Here is a 17,500-nt window from a genome sequence, read left to right as displayed (position 1 = left end):
TGTGTATGTGTGTGTGTGTGTGTGTGTGTGTGTGTGTGTGTGTGTGTGTGTGTGTGTGTGTGTCTATAATCACTCCTTTTCCTCCTCCTGTCCTCTTTGTGCCCGCCATACACAACCACTCTTTTCTCCTAAGGATGCTTGAACAATAGTGACACACACTCACACACAAAATCACACATTTACACACTCTCTCACACACATACACACACTCACACATACACAAACAACAAAAGCACACAAACAAATTCAAACAGACACTTACAAGCACAAAAACACACCCACGCACACTCACAAACACACACAGACACACTCTTCCTCACACAAACAGACACACAAACACACATTTAAATGTTACACAATTACACACACAGACAGACACAGAGACACACGCAAGCCACACAAACACATGCAGACACGCACGCACTCTTCCACTAGGGTTGGGTATCGTTTGGGGTTATTTCGATACCGGTACTAAATCGATACTTTTAAAACGGTACCGGTGCCTGAACCGATACTTTTGAGCCACAAAATTATTTGACAAAAAATGTATTTTAATCATTATAATTGAACAATATAAATATATATTTATAATAAGTTTACAATAAACATCAATTCATATTTTATATGTTTGAATTGCATTAATATATTTCATTTGATCATTTGTTTGTTAGCATGAACGCAAGATTTGTATTATGCTATTAACATTACATTCGCTTGCTACTAACCTGTGGAAAGGCTGTCATCAAAATCAGTGAACACCTTTTTTCTGGGTTTGGGGCTTGTGACTACTTTTACATGGACATCAGTGATCTTATGATTTGTCTTAATCTGAATAAGAATTCAGGTTCATGATTCATGATTCCCAGTTACATGTTATAGCACATATATCCATCAACGTCATTGCGTCACTCGACTGTAAATCTTTCCTCCGCAGTTTGTGTCTGTGGTCCTTTAAGATAATCAAAAATGACTGGTTACTTGGTAGACTCTTGATCAGAGAATTGTCTTCTTAATCATATTAAAATCAGAGTATTGGTGTCCATGTAAACATACTCACTGAAAGTGTCAGATGATGTCACAAGCTGTGAAAGACAGTCCATTCCTCACCTTTAAGTTGATTCCATGAGCCCTCACATTTCATAAGTTTGACGTGTCTCCCCCCCCCCCTTACACGCAAGTTTCAGATCTGTAAACATTGGGATGTGAAAATAAGGGATACGCCATAAAAAATAAGGCATATGCCCAAATGACTAAATATGTTCAATTGGAGCTGTTTCATTGTAAATAAACAGTTAAATGATCTGTAATATGTTTTATTATTATCATTTACAAAAGAAAAATTAAATAGTAAACATTAGCAGCAAATACATTAGCAAACAGTTCAGCTTATTAAAATTAAAAGCTATTATAATGAAAAAGAATCAAGCTATCAAATCTCATTAGCCGTTTCTTCACTGTATAACTTACACATTCTGATTAAAGAGCGACGAATGAATCTCTCATTTATTTAGATTTTTTCTTTTCATTACATTAAATAACAGGTGTCACTTTAAAAATGCGCAGATCTAACGTTATAATGAAAGCTTTCGATTGCTTTCCTAACTGTTTATGCTCATTTAGGATGAAATTAGTTGTGTTTGAAAAAACCCCACCAAGATCGACATCTTTAGATGTTATTATTATTATTATTAATTATGTGTATCTGTCTGTTCAAACACGCACCCAAAACCCAGACTTTCGCTCCGCTTCAAAACACATGTACAGAATCTGTTTGGGAAACAGCGTCTATTGATCACTATGGAGCGCGTCAGCTGACAGTCACGCACTGCTATATGACTGTTTTGAGGATTGCATATGAAGGGGAGACGGCACCTGAAATGAAAAGGAAAGGAAACCCCGCCATAAACCAAGCGAAAGCACAGAACAGACTCTCATTTAAGAGCAAGGGGCGGCCCCTGGTGGTTCGGCGGTATGGGTTGCGTATAGGGAGGCTCGGCTCTTTAATGTTTATATGCCACCCTTCAGAGAAAGACTGAAAATACAGGAGAAATACGGGAAAATACTTTTACGGGATGATAGCGGGATAGAACTGTAAAATACTGGAGAATTCCGGTAAAAATGGGAGGGTTGACAGGTATGAACTTTTGTAAAGCATCTGCTGTTGGGGAGTCAGAATCCTTGCTTGTAAAATATAGCCATACTTTTAAACGCTTCGTTTAAAAGCAAATTAGATGAACGTGATCATGTGTGTTGATGAAGGGAGTCACTCACTGCATGCACCGTACTGCGCGCTTTGCCTTCTGTAAGCTACAATACAAACGCCTGACATCACTGACATCCGTATCCCTCAAAGCTGTTTAGAATTAAATATTTAGAGATGGAGTGACACAACGAGTACTTATGAGTGCCTTTGATGCAGCCCTTGATACTTAAGGGCGTCACACACCAGATGCGCCAGTCAGACCCGAGACACGGCGCGCACATGACAGTTGAAAGTATCACACATCAGACGTGCACATTCGCATGTTATTTAAAATGAAGCCATTCAGATGGCGCACTGTGGTGTGACAGAAATATGAACAGTGTTTTGAGTCGTGGCTGGGCACCGCGGACAGCCGCCGACTTGCGAATTGTAAAATGCATGGCGCTGCGCTGCTCGGTGCTTCTGGTGTGCGACCTGCTTTATGTCCTTGTTGCAGCACCAGTGGCACCGAAATTCATATGCTGATTCCGTCCGGTGCATATCGGTTCCAAAGTTTCGATACCCAACCCTGTCTTCCACACAGACACACACGTTCATACACAAAAACAAACCCACAAACAGAAACGTCACACACACACACACACACACACTCTCTCTTTCACACACACAAAAATCACACACAGACACAAACTTAAATGCTACACAATTACACACACACACACACACACAGAGACACACTTACACACACACACACACACACACGTCACACAAACACCCACACATGCAGACACACACACACACACACATATTTACTCACTCTCTCTCACACAAACACACCCACACGCACACACACAGAAACATTACACAGACACACACACACACACTCTCTTTCACACACGCACACACAATCATCACACACAGACACACACACAAACAGACACTCAAATGTTATACAATCACACATACACAGAGACACACTCACACATACACACAAAAACAAATTCCCATGCACTCTCTTACACACTCACACAAAAACACATACACAAACATAAAAAACACACACAAAAGTCACACAGATACACACACACACACACACACACACCTCGCACAGAAACATTACACAGACACACACTCCGTCTCCTTCACACACACAGAGACAGACAGAGACACACACACACACACACACACACACAATCAGAGACACTCACACATACACACACAAACACATACACAAACAAAAGCCACACAAATACTCACACACACACACACACACACACACACACACACACACACACACACACACACACACACACACAAACACTACACAGACACACACATTCTCTATCTCTCTCACACACTGACTCAAATGTTACACACACACACTCTCACACACACATGCACACACACACACACACACACACACACACACACACACACACACACACACACACACACACAAACACACAGTTGCACATTCACATGCACTCTCTCACACACACACACACACACACACACACACACACACACACACACACACACACACACACACAATTGCACATTCACATGCACTCTCTCACACGCACACACACACACACACACACACAAACGCACACAAACACACACACAATTGCACATTCACGTGCTCTCTCTCTCACACACACAAACAAACACGCACAGTTGCACATTCACATGCACTCTCTCTCACACACACACACACACACACACACACACACACACACATGCAATAGAAAGTTAACACAGTGCACAGAAAGTACACACATACCACAGAATGTAGCGCACATAAAGCACACACACACACATGCAACAGGAAGTCAAGACAGTGCACAGAAACACACACAGTTAGCCCTGGGCTGCGATCCATAACTGTGATCGATAAATTAGACAGCAGGCGGAGCGGATGGAGATATTCTGTACTCACGGATAAACAGAGCTGTCAATCACTCTCACACACACACACACACACACACACACACACACACACACACACACACACACACACACACACAGGATCTTACACAGTTTGATCAGGAACACAGATATCACTGTGCTGCACAAACATCTGAAGAGTTAAGAGTTTTGCTGGAGAACTATTGACTAACTGCCTGAAATGAGTCTCCAGAAACTCCAGTCTACATTCATTCAGTATTTTCTTTTGGCTTAGTCTCTAATTTATCAGGAGTCGCCACGTTTGAATGAACCGCCAACTATTCCAGCAAATGTTTGGCTCAGTGAATCATACCTGCCAACACTCCCGTTTTTCCCGGGAGTCTCCCGTATTTCAGACCCATCTCCCGCCACCTTCACATTTTATTTCTCCCAGAGAACTCCCGTAGTTTCAACCTCCATTCAAAATCAAGTCATGATCATGTTTTATTGTGGTCAAATAAGCGTCATCTAGAGGCCTTTGCCTTTCATATAAGCCACTTCTGATACTAAATGATCAACTAGAAGTCAAGTTATTATTTGTTGCTCCTAAAACTTGGATAGGCAACAAGACTTTTGTCAGGTAGTGCAGTGGTTCCCAACCTTTTTTTGCCTGTGACCCTTGGAAAATATTGTAAGGTCCCACTCCACATTTAATGATATTATCGCTCTCATAAGTTTGCTGTAAGGATGACAAAAAATGTTGTTTTCAAACAATCTGTGTGTTTATTACTATATCCTAACTCACTTAAAACTGCAGTTGTTAAACCCCTCTTGAAGAAGAGCACCCTGGATAACACCATATTGAGCAATTACAGGCCCATCTCAAATCTCCCTTTCATTGGCAAAATCATTGAAAAAGTTGTTTTTAACCAGGTTAACAAGTTCTTAAACTTCAAGGGGTGTTTGGACAATTATCAATCTGGTTTCAGACCACATCACAGTACAGAGAGCGCCCTTATAAAGATAATCAATGACATCCGCCTAAATACAGATTCAGGCAAACAAACAGTGCTGGTACTGCTCGATCTCAGTGCCGCATTTGACACTGTCGATCACAGCATACTTCTGGATAGGCTGGAAAACTGGGTTGGGCTGTCTGGGACGGTCCTCAAATGGTTCAGATCTTACCTTGAAGGAAGAGGTTACTATGTCAGTATAGGTGACCATAGGTCAGGGTGGACACCCATGACATGTGGAGTCCCACAAGGCTCGATTCTGGCACCTCTCCTGTTCAACCTTTATATGCTCCCTCTGAGCCAAATAATGAGAGAACAAAATCTCCTACCACAGCTATGCTAATGACACTCAGATCTACCTAGCCTTACTGCCTAATGACTACAGCCCCATTGACCCCCTCTGCCAATGCATTGATGAAATTAACAATTGGATGTGCCAAAACTTTCTTCAGTTAAACAAAGAGAAAACTGAAGTGATTGCGTTTGGGAACAGAGATGAGGTTCTCAAGGTGAATGCGTACCTTGACTCTAAGGGTCAAACAACAAAAAATAAGGTCAAGAATCTTGGTGTGACTCTGGAGTCAGATCTGAGTTTCAATAGTCATATCAAAGCAGTCAGTAAATCAGCTTACTATCATCTCAAAAACATTGCAAGAATCAGATGCTTTGTTTCCAGTGAAGACTTAGAGAAACTTGTTCATGCTTTTATCAGCAGCAGGGTGGATTACTGTAACGGCCTCCTCACTGGCCTTCCCAAAAAGACAATCAGACAGTTACAGCTCATCCAGAACTCTGCGGCCAGGATTCTGACCAGAACCAGGAAATCAGAGCACATCACACCTGTCCTCAGGTCTTTAAAATCTATTCTGAATGTAACTGGGAGCCAGTGTAAAGTGGGGTTGGGGGGTGTCAGTGTTTTGTAGGTTGCTAGGCGGCCATCAACCGTTTTCTCAGAGGATGACAAGCTGACAGAGCATTGCTGTCACTCTGATACAAGTTTAATTTATGGAGAAAATGACAAAGCACTGCAGTATTTAGGTGTTCTGTGTTCGTCTGAGATAATTAGTCTAGCGAGATGTGTATATTCCATACAAGGTGAAGCTGATCGGTCAATTCTTGTCACGTGACTCGCAGTGAGCTCGCGGGATTCATTGGCGCGAGTGCTTCATGCTGCGCACCTCCATTGGAAACAGCGTACTTGTGCAGACTCTAGAAATACACGATATGCTAACGGCCCCTAAAAAGCCGCCATCATTTGCGACCTCCATCAGCTGATCTTCTTGCAGAGACATGGTAGACTCACCTGATTTGTTGACAAATGGGTTGGAGATACATTCCTTCACTGGGCCTTTTTTCCTTTCCAAAGACGTCTGTTTCTTACTCATTTTGCTGCTTGTGGATTAAATTTGGGCGCTCAAGTAACCGAGACATTTTTTGCTAAATAAAAGACTTTTCAAAATAAAAGATCGTTCAGACTGAGATAATAAATAACACAGAAATAATTAATGATTTCTTCTGCGGCCCGGTACCAGTTTGATCCATGGACCAGGGGTTGAGGACCACTGAACTAGGAGATAAAATGAACTAAGGCAACATGTTCATTCTCCTAATTGTCCACTGCTAAGAATTTTTTTAAATGTTTAGAGAGGCTAAACACAGCAGATTCACAGAGGGGGTGAAGTTTAGAGAGACCAATCACAACACAGTTATTAAAAACCAATCACAGTTATCGTTAGAGAATCCAATCAGAGCAGTCTTACAGAAGAGGTGGGGTTTAGAGAGACCAATCAAAGAAAAGTAGACTCTCAGTGAGGGTGAAGTTTAGAGACCAATCAAAGCTTGGTTGTCAGAGCTGGTTTTCAGAGGGGGTTGGCGTTTAGAGAGACCTATCAGAGCAGAGCGGACTCTAAAAGGGGGTGGAGTTTAGAGAGACCAATCAGAACAGAGTTATCAGAGCTGACTCTCAGAGGGGGAGTGGGATTTAGAAAGACCAATCAGAGCAAATTCACAGAGGGGTTGAGTTTAGAGAGACCGATCAGATCAGATTTACAGAGGCGCGACATTTAGGAAGACCAATCAGAACAGAATTATCAGAGCTGACTCTCAGAGGGGGAGTGGGATTTAGAAAGACCAATCAGAGCAGACTCTCAGAGTGGGCAGTTTAGAGAGACCAATCAGAGCACAGCTATCAGAGCTGGATCTGAGAAGGGGGGTGAGGTTTAGAGAGACCAATCAGAACAGAGCAGTCTCCCAGATGGTGTGATGTTTAAAGAGGCCAATCAGAGCAGAGCAGACTCTCGGAGTGGGTGGGGTTTAGAGAGACCAATCAGAACATGGTTATCAGAGCTGGCTCTCAGAGGGGGTGGGGTTTAGAGAGACCTATCAGAGCGGAGCAGACTCTCAGAGGTGGCGGAGTTTAGAGAGACCAATCAGAGCAGATTCATGGAGGGGCAAAGTTTAGAAAGACCAATCAGAACACAGGTGTCAGAGCTGGCTGTCAGAGGGAGATGGAGTTTAGAAAGACCAATCAGAGCAAATTCACAGAGGGGTTAAGTTTAGAGAGACCAATCAGATTAGATTTATAGAGGCGCGACGTTTAGACTAATCAGAACAGAGTTATCAGAGCTGACTCTCAGAGAGGGGTGGAGTTTAGAGAAACCAATCACAGCAGTTTTACAGAGGGGCTGAGTTAGAGAGACCAATTAGAAGAAAGTGATTAGAGCTGGCTCTCAGAGAGGGGTGGAGTTTAGAGAGTGCAATTAGAGCACAGCTATCAGAGCTGGATCTGAGAGGGGGTGGGGTTGAGAGAGGCCAATCAAAGCAGACTCTCAGAATGCGGCGGGGTTTAAAGAGGACAATCAGAGCAGAGCAGACTCTCGGAAGGGGCGGGTTTAGAGAGACCAATCAGAACAGAGCAGACTTTCAGAGGGGGCAGGGTTTAAAGGGGCCAATCAGAGCAGACTCTCAGAAGGGGCGGGGTTTAGAGAGAACAATCAGAACAGAGCAGACTTTCAGAGGGGGCGGGGTTTAAAGAGGCCAATCAGAGCAGAGCAGACTCTCAGAAGGGGCAGGGTTTAGAGAGAACAATCAGAACAGAGCAGACTTTCAGAGGGGGCGGAGTTTAAAGAGGCCAATCAGAGCAAAACAGACTCTCCGAGGGGGCGGGGTTGAGAGAGTGCTTCTGAAACCAGTGACAAGAAGTTTGGATCATTTTACCAACTCAGACCTTCGAGTGGGTGTCAAGGGAAAATTTGTGTTTTTTAACCTTGGATAGATGCAGATCTATTACAGGAGACTCTAAAATTAGGAAGTTTTAAAACAGGACAGTTTAAGTAGAAGAAAGAAAGAAAAAAAAGAAAGAAAGAAAGGATTGAACAAACTGAACAAATCGAACCATCACTACCTTAAACCCAGCATTTTAGATGCTGAGAGTAAAGAGCTGATGCAGCAGTGGATATTAAGAGAAAATAAAAGTGTTTTTTTAACCTTGGATGGATGCAGATCTATTTTAGGAGACTCCAAAATTAGGAAGCTTAAAAGCAGGACAGTGTTTGTAAGTATAAGAAAGGAAGAGGGGCGCAGTGAATGTGATGTGTGTAATTCAGCAGGGCCATTAGCTGCTGATCACATGGGCAGTGTTAGATATATGGAGTGATGGAGAGATGAGCAGAATGAACTCTGAGGCTCCTGAAAGACCCCTGAGAGGCGTCCTGTAATGTGCCCGACACTTTCTGATTTCACGCTTTACTGCCCTCCGTCTCTCTCCAGCCCTTCATACTGCAGTATCAGCAGCATCAGATGTTGTACAGCTCCAGCTGAAATGTGCATGACCATATATGTGTGTGTGTGTGTGTGTGTGCTTATTACAGAGATACAAAATTGGACTTTGTCATAATTTTACAGCTATTTACTGCAAAAATGGCCAGTAAAATACCGCATTTAGTTCACTATTGTTGTGCACTGCATTTAACATGTTTACAGGAACTTACTGCATATTAGGAATTTGCGGTATTCTACTGTAATTAATGTAATTGTGTACTGCTACTGTAGTCGAAGATCATAGATATATACACTAGATACCCTGAACATAGCACCGCCACATTTGTACAGTGCTCCCACTGTAAGCCAATGAGAAGATGCTGGATTTTTGCACTGTGTATAGGTGTAGTAGTGAGCAAACAAAGAAAACAAAGCACAAAGGCAGAACATTTCATAGGTAAGATTTCATTTTTTATGTTTATATATATATATATATATATATATATATATATATATATATATATATATATATATATAAATGTATGTGTATATATATATATGTATGTATATGTATATATGTATGTATGTATGTGTGTATATGTGTATATGTATATATATATATATATATATATATATATATATATATATATATATATATATATATATATATATATAGAACAGTTCCGTCTGGTTCTTGAATCTGATTGGCTGATAGCCAGGCGATATTTTGCAAATAACAGCACTCATATGGCTTCTTCACCCTTCACCCTTGCGTATTTATTTTGTTCATTAGCGCATGTCTTTGGACTTGTGGAGGAAACCAGAGCACACAGAGGAAAGCCAAGTGCCCGGAAAACCATAGCAAGAAGGTCGCTGGTTGGAGTCCTGGCTAGGCCAGTTGGCATTTCTGTGTGGAGTTTGCATGTTCTCCCCGTGTTGGTGTGGGTTTCCTCCGTGTGCTCCGGTTTCCCACACAGTCCAAACACATGCTCTATAAGGGAATTGATTAACTAAATTGGCCGTAGTGTATGAGTGTTTGTGATAATGTGAGAGTGTGTGGGTGTTTCGCAGTAATGGGTCTGCTGGAAGGGCATCCGCTGTGTAAAACATATGCTCGAGTAGTTGGCGGTTCATTCCACTGTGGCGAACTCTGATATTTAAGGGACTAAGCTGAAGGAAAATGAGTATATGAATGAATGAATATTCATTGAGGTGTACTAGTTTTTGCACTGTGATCTGACTAATCTGATATGACTAATCTAATATGTGTATGTGTATATTATTATAGCACATAGTGTGTGTGTGTGCGTGTTTGTGTGTGTGATCTAAATACCCAGGTGTTTGTTCGTTCTTCACTTTTATTGTGAACTTTCCTCCCCTGTTCTCCTGCTGTCTTCAGTCTCCTGCAGTGATAATGTCATGATGTGTATCAGCACAGACGACATATCCGGTGTTTCTGCTGTGTGTTTTACAAGTATCATGCTTCATGTTGACACTCACGACACACCAGCAGCAGATATACTGACGTCTGAACAAGCAGATCACATGTCAACACTGAAAATGACAGATCTCTCTGTGTGTGTGTGTGTGTGTGTGTAATGTTTCAGTGCTGTGTAATCCTGTTAGGTGGTTCATTCCACTGTGGTGACCCCGAGTTATTAAAGGGACTAAGCCGAAAAGAAAATGAATGAATGTAATCATGTTAAATTAGACTTCTGTCATTTGAACATACAGGATATCATCTGTAGTCATTTGAACATACAGGATATCTGCCCCGCCACTATTGTCCTGTGCTGCTTTCTGATTGGTGGAGCAAATCAAGGTGCTGGATTTGTTGATTTCTTAAACAAACCCTCAGATATTTTATTAAGAACTTAGTAGGTCAGTGCCAATAGCCTAGTGGTTAGTGCGTCGACATGTGGCACCCGGGTGCTCGCGGCGGCCCAGGTTCGATTTCCGGCTCTGGGTCCTTTGCCGATCCTTCCCCTCTCTCTGCTCCCCACGCTTTCCTGTCTTTAAGTCTCCACTGTCCTATCAATAAAGGTGAAAACCCCTAAAAATAATTAAATAAAAAAGAACTTAGTAGAAAGGTGTGTTTAAAGTAGTTTTGTCAAACTTTTATTTATTTATTTATTTAAATTATTCACATCTAAGATAAAGCGTAATTATCATGTATGACCATACACCCGAAGTGCTTCACAATCATGAGGAGGGGGGGGGGGTCTCTCCTCACCACCACCAGTATGCAGCATCACTTGGATGATGAGACGGCAGCCACAGGACAACAGCGCAAGTGTGCTCACCACACATCACCTATAGGTGAAGTGGAGAGACAGGGATAGAGCCAATTCGGTGGCTGGTGATGATTGGTGGGCCATGATTGGTAAGGGCTGATGGATTTGGCCAGGACACTGAGGTTACACCCCTACTCTTTACCAGAAGTGCCATGGGATTATTAATGACCATAGTCAGGACCTCGGTTTAACGTCTCATCTGAAAGACAGTGCTCACTGACAGTATAGTGTCCCCTTCACTATACTGGGGCATTAGGACTCACACAGACCAGAGGTTGAGTCATGATCACAGTGCATATTTTACTAGATATTTTGCAAGATACTATATTATTCAGCTAAAGGTGACATTTAAAGGCTTAACTAGATTAATTAGGACAACAGTGGTTTGTACCTTAGACTTTAAAAAAGAAATGTTGAAAAAGTTTTGAAAAAGTGAATCATAAAAGCAACAAATTATATTATTTGCCTTGAATAAAAGCGTTTTTAATTTCAATGCTTTTATTCAAGACAAATTATATATTTTGATTGACAATAAATACATAAATAAAGTGGTGCAGTGGGTAGCACAATCGCCTGCTTTGAGCCTCGGGTGTGTCAGGTGGCATTTCTGTGTGGAGTTTGCATGTTCTCCCCATGTTGGCGTGGGTTTCCTCCGGGTGCTCTGGTTTCCCCCACAGTCCAAACACATGTGCTGTAGGGGAATTGAGTAAGCTAAATTGGCCATAGTGTATGTGTGTGAATGAGTGTGTATAGATGTTTCCCAGTGATGAGTTGCAGCTGGAAGGGCATCTGCTGCGTAAAACATATACTGGATGAGTTGGCGGTTCATTCCACTGTGGCAACCAATGATTAATAAAGGGACTAAGCTGAAAAGAAAATGAATGAATCAGTATACTCCTAAATTCTGTATGTGTGTGTGTGTGTGTATATATATATATATATATATATATATATATATATATATATATATATATTTGAAGTCAGAATTATTAGATTTTCTTTTCTTTTTTAAATATTTCCCAAATGATGTTTAACAGAGTAAGGAAATTTTCACAGTATGTCTGATAATATTTTTTCTTCTGGAGAAAGTCTTATTTGTTTTATTTTGGCTAAAATAAAAGCAGTTTTAAATTTTTTATGTACCATTTTAAGGACAAAATTATTAGCCTCTTTAAACAATTTTTTTCTGACTGTGTACAGAACAAACCATCATTATACAATAACTTGCCTAATTACCCTAACCTGCCTGACTTCAACTGTTGGTGTGTGTACATATCTATATATATATATATATATATATGGCACATTCTACCAGAAACGTACATTTTCACTCATAAAACTGTGACAGAGTCTGACTTTTAAGCTTGTCGTCCTCAAAAAATCATACAAAACAAGCATAAAATCATACAATTCAATGATAGAACACATCACTGCCAGCTTCTCCATCAAATGATGTCACCAGAAACGTAAAGACAGTTGTAAATAAATTTGTATTGCATATTAGTAGCATTTATGTGTAGAATTAATTTATAATTTCATGCTTTTAATCATTGATGTGAATAATAACAACTTAAACTTGCTATTTCTGAATATTTTTTTACTAAACAACAGTTTTTTAGCATAACAAATCTATTTAAGCTGTAGGTTCAATTGGGCTGAGGACAAGAGCAATGGCAGGGTTTGTAAATCTGTAAAGTGTTTTTAATAAAGACATTTTTTTGGATGAAATACTTTTAATTTACTGTATTACTGTTTTTATTTCAGGGACAGATAATGTACATTGGTAGAATATCCCATATGTATTTATATTTAATATTTAACATTATGATTAATGGAAAGACGAGTTCTTTAACACATTTAATTTTTAATTCTTTTCATTTTGCCATTTTTTTTTTACAATTTTTAATATTTAACCTTTCATTAGACTGAAAAAAATTATTCAAAGATGATTTCTTGGATTTACTCAATTTTTTTACGTTAAGTGGTTGTAAACAATTTATTTGGGCTGAATTTAAACAAACAAATTAAGTTGAACACTGCGCAATTTAATTTGTTTGTTTAAATTCAACACAAATCAATTGTTTGCAACAGTTCTGCATGCAACACTTTTTTCAGTGTAGGCAAAGAATAATACAGTAAGCTCATCAATACTGATTTCAATATCTTTTAAAAGAAAGTCCTAATAACCCCCAGTAATGCTCCAGACGGTATTTTTGGTGCACAAGCTGCACGTTTATTTCTAATAATATTCATTCAGTTTGTGAGCGCGGCTCTTTTGCTGACTGAGGTGTAAAGGGCTACAAAGCGTTAGCGAGCTGCAGTATTCAGAGCTGTCAGACGGTAATGGATGACCACGGCGGCTCGTCACGTCTGCAGGAGAAGATAACACACACACACACACACACACACACATGCTGCTCATATAGAGAAGAATGTAGTGCTGAAAGACAGAAGGAGATGTGTCTTTGGTTTCCATTGGTGGAGATCTAACTGGCTTCACTTACACACTACAACATAAATTAGCATTTTTATGAGCAGATCCAGAGTGTGTGGATTTATAGCGTGTGTGTGTGGACAGAATGAGTGATGATCTGTCCTTTTTTCACTCACACTGACCACAACAGCCAAAGAGCGAGAGTGATTTACACCAGATTAGATTTTCTTTGCACATCAATAAATCCTGCCTTTAGTTCCTTATTGCGTTAGTTACACTGTTAATGAGTTATTTAACTGTAATATTAACTTGGGTGGCACGGTGGCTCAGTGGTTAGCACTGTCGCCTCAACAGATCGCTGTTTTGAGTCCCGGTCAGTTGGCGTTTCTGTGAGTTTGCATGTTCTCTCCATGTTGGCGTGGGTTTCCTCTGGGTGCTCCAGTTTCCCCCACAGTCCAAACACATGTGCTATAGGGGAATTGATGAACTAAATTTTATTTTATTTATTTATTTAATTATTTAACCAGGAATGCCCCATTGAGATACAATATCTCTTCTACCAGGGAGTCCTGGTCAAGACAGGCAGTATAGGACAAAGTTACAACAAAAAATACATGTCACAACACATAGACACGCACAAAAATAGCATAAACCATAATCGATTGTGAAAACGTGCACTTTTAAATATATTGATAGATGGTGTGGATTTCATATGTGGCATATATTAAAGCTCATTCCATACACTTGGAGCATACCTGGAGAAAACACATCTCTTTAGATCAGGGGTCACCAAACTTGTTCCTGGAGGGCCGGTGTCCTGCAGATTTTAGCTCCAACCTTAATCAAACACACCTGAACAAGCTAATCAAGGTCTTACTAGGTATATTTGAGACATCCAAGCAGGTGTGCTGAGGCAAGTTGGAGCGAAACCCTGCAGGGACACCGGCCCTTCTGGATCGAGATTGGTGACCCCTGCTTTAGATGATGATTCAAATCCATACTGCACAACTCTAGCATTATAGATTTGACTGTAAAAACGTAAAGCATAAATTCACAAATAAAGTACATGCTAAGATTATATTGAAACATCTATTTATATTATCCAAAACAACTAAACAGAGTTATAGGATCAGGAAAATATCAGTCTGTAATCATATTTTAGATTTTAAATGAGGGAAATAAACATGCGTTATGGATGTGACCAAAAAAACTTGCAAATTTACTGTATAAAGCAGGGGTGGGCAAACTCGGTCCTGGAGGGCCGGTGTCCTGCATAGTTTAGCTTCAACTCTACTCAAACACACCTGAACATGCTAATCAGTGTCTTCAAGATCACTAATTATCTATAAGCAGGTGTGTTTGATCAGAGTTGGAGCTAAACTGTGCAGGACACCGACCCTCCAGGACCGAGTTTGCCCACCCCTGGTATAAAGCATACTTTGTTGAAATTCTGTGTGTAAGATTTGGGTTTTAAAACCACAGCGGTTCGAACTGTAGTTCTGCCGAATGACTAAAAAGTTATCAGTATTGATGGTAAAAAACTGTACATTCTAGTCAAACCATTCTTCTGCAATCTTATATCAGTATTAATAGCTATAAATGTGGGAGAGCGTTGATATTATGTGATTGTATTGTATTGCAATATGGAACAGTTAAGTGTTGATGTTAAATCAAAAGTAATTCACAAATACTTGATAATGAAATGATTTAATGACAATAATTCTCTATGGATACAACTGAATTAATTACAAAATAACTGTATAAATAATCAAATATGAAATGATAAAACATATGATATAAATTGTACCCAGCTTAAATGTAAAATTAAAGTTACCAGAGGTAGAGGGAGAGACACAGGGGGAGGGAGAGAGAGACAAAGAGAGCAGGCCCAGAAGTTAACCTGATTGCAGTAGAGTCAGAGAAGATTCAGAGGAGGAAAGCAGACCAGGAAAGACAGGCCAGGAAAAGAAAAGAGGCAGAGCAGCGTTTTACCACCTATTTTGTATCTTTCTTGACCATGTGACTAAAGCCCAAAATGCTGAGACATTCAAACTGACCAATCAACATGTGACCACATCGTAAAACCCACAAAGTCCACACACCAGGCCCTGATCTTATCAGCATCTGCCTTTGGAGCCAGTATGGACCTTCTTGAGTCAAAAATACATGTTTTGTCATGTAAACAAACGCATATAATAATTTAGCCTCTTACATGTGAATTAAACTGCTCAACCCAAAATAAAGAGAAGAGTGTCAGCTCTCTATAGAGCAAACAACATTGATTTTATTTGATTTAATATTTCTGCATTTTTGAGGTAAAAGCTTGGTTATTGATGTGACATCTCTCCATTATTGATGTGACGCATGTGAAATCGCCGCTTGTTAAATCAGAAATATAATAGTTTGAAAACACTGACAGAGACATTTCTGAGTATTTTGCAGTACAGAAAATACAAGCCTAAGCAAACAATGTAGAAAGAGTTTTACTATTTTGGTGAAACCTTTATTTTTTATTCATGGGAAGGTTGACATTTGCATGGAATTGCTCTGATGTTAAACTCCCGTTTCTCCTGTGTGTGTCTGCAGGCAGTGTGGTGTATCTGGGGATGATGGTGGGAGCGTTTTTCTGGGGTGGTCTGTCAGATAAAGTGGGCCGCCGTCAGTGTCTGCTGGTCTGTATGTCAGTCAACGGATTCTTCGCCTTCCTGTCGTCCTTCGTTCAGGGATACAGCACCTTCCTCTTCTGCAGGATGCTCTCGGGATTCGGGTGAGTCCAGGTTTAGACAGTCTATCGTTGTAGGAATCTGATTTAACTACAGCGGCTTAAACTAGTTTTGCTGAATGACTAAAAAAGGTTATCAGCAAATATATTTAAATATACAGTTGAAGTCAGAATTATTAGTCCCCCTGTTTATTTTTTTCCCCAATTTCTGTTTAACGGAGAGCAGATTTCTTCAGCACATTTCTAATCATAATAGTTTTAATAACTCATTTCTAATAACTGATTTATTTTCTCTTTGCCATGATGACAGTAAATAATATTAGACTAGATATTCTTCAAGACACTTCTATACAGCTTAAAGTGACATTTAAAGGCTTACCTAGGTTAATTAGGTTAACTAGACAGGTTAGGGTAATTAGGCAAGTTATTGTATAATGATGGTTTGATCTTTAGACAGTCGAAAAAAATTAGCTTAAAGGGGCTAATAATATTGACCTTAAAATGGCTTTTATTCTAGCTGGAATTAAACAAGTAAGACTTTCTCTTAAGAAAAAATATTATCAGACATACTGTGAAAATTTCCTTGCTCTGTTAAACATCATTTGGGAAATATTTAAAAAAGAAAAAACCTTCAGAGGGGGGCTAATAATTCTGACTTCAAATGTATATAAAGTTGAAGTCAGAATTATTAGCCCTTCTGTTAAATTTTAATTTAATTTCTTAATTTCTGTTTATTGGAAAGATTTTTTCAACACATTTCTAAACAATAGTTTTAATGACTCATTTATAATAACTGATTTCTTTTATCTTTGTGTGTATATATTAGTGTTGTCAATCGATAAAAAAATTAACTAATTAATTACACTTTTTTTTGCAATTAATCATATACATATACATATATACACATATACTCCTCGAAGAGGTGGTCTCGGTACGCTTTCAAACGAACACTGGAGTGGTTCGTTTGTGGTGAGAATATGATCCGAACTAATGGCTCGTTTCCACTGACTGGTACGGTACGGTTCGGTTTGGTTTGGTACGGGTCACCTTTATCAGGCTTGCGTTTCCACTAACAAGGGTACCCTTTTGTTGGCCGTGGTGTATGACAGAAAGTTTCAGTCGACGTCATTCTCGCTCGAGGAAATGTCTACAGTAAAGCTGTACAGGTCACTCACATATCATATG

At 39.9% G+C, this 17,500-nt stretch overlaps 1 protein-coding gene across 1 annotated transcript in view; it reads left to right on the top strand.

Moving 5' to 3' along the window:
• The window catches only part of LOC130214281 (synaptic vesicle glycoprotein 2C-like), a gene marked incomplete at its 3' end in the record, with an annotated part of 57,371 nt that overhangs the window by 4,873 nt on the left and 34,998 nt on the right, over positions 1 to 17,500 (top strand). Inside the window, exon 2 of the mRNA XM_056445878.1 lies at positions 16,180 to 16,360. Within this exon, the coding sequence (XP_056301853.1) occupies positions 16,180 to 16,360 (181 nt within the window). The remainder of the gene's footprint in view (positions 1 to 16,179; positions 16,361 to 17,500) is intronic.

The sequence above is a fragment of the Danio aesculapii genome, chromosome 21 (genome assembly GCF_903798145.1).
Source record: "Danio aesculapii chromosome 21, fDanAes4.1, whole genome shotgun sequence".
NCBI lineage: Eukaryota > Metazoa > Chordata > Actinopteri > Cypriniformes > Danionidae > Danio > Danio aesculapii.
This window is presented reverse-complemented; position numbering and strand designations above follow the sequence as displayed.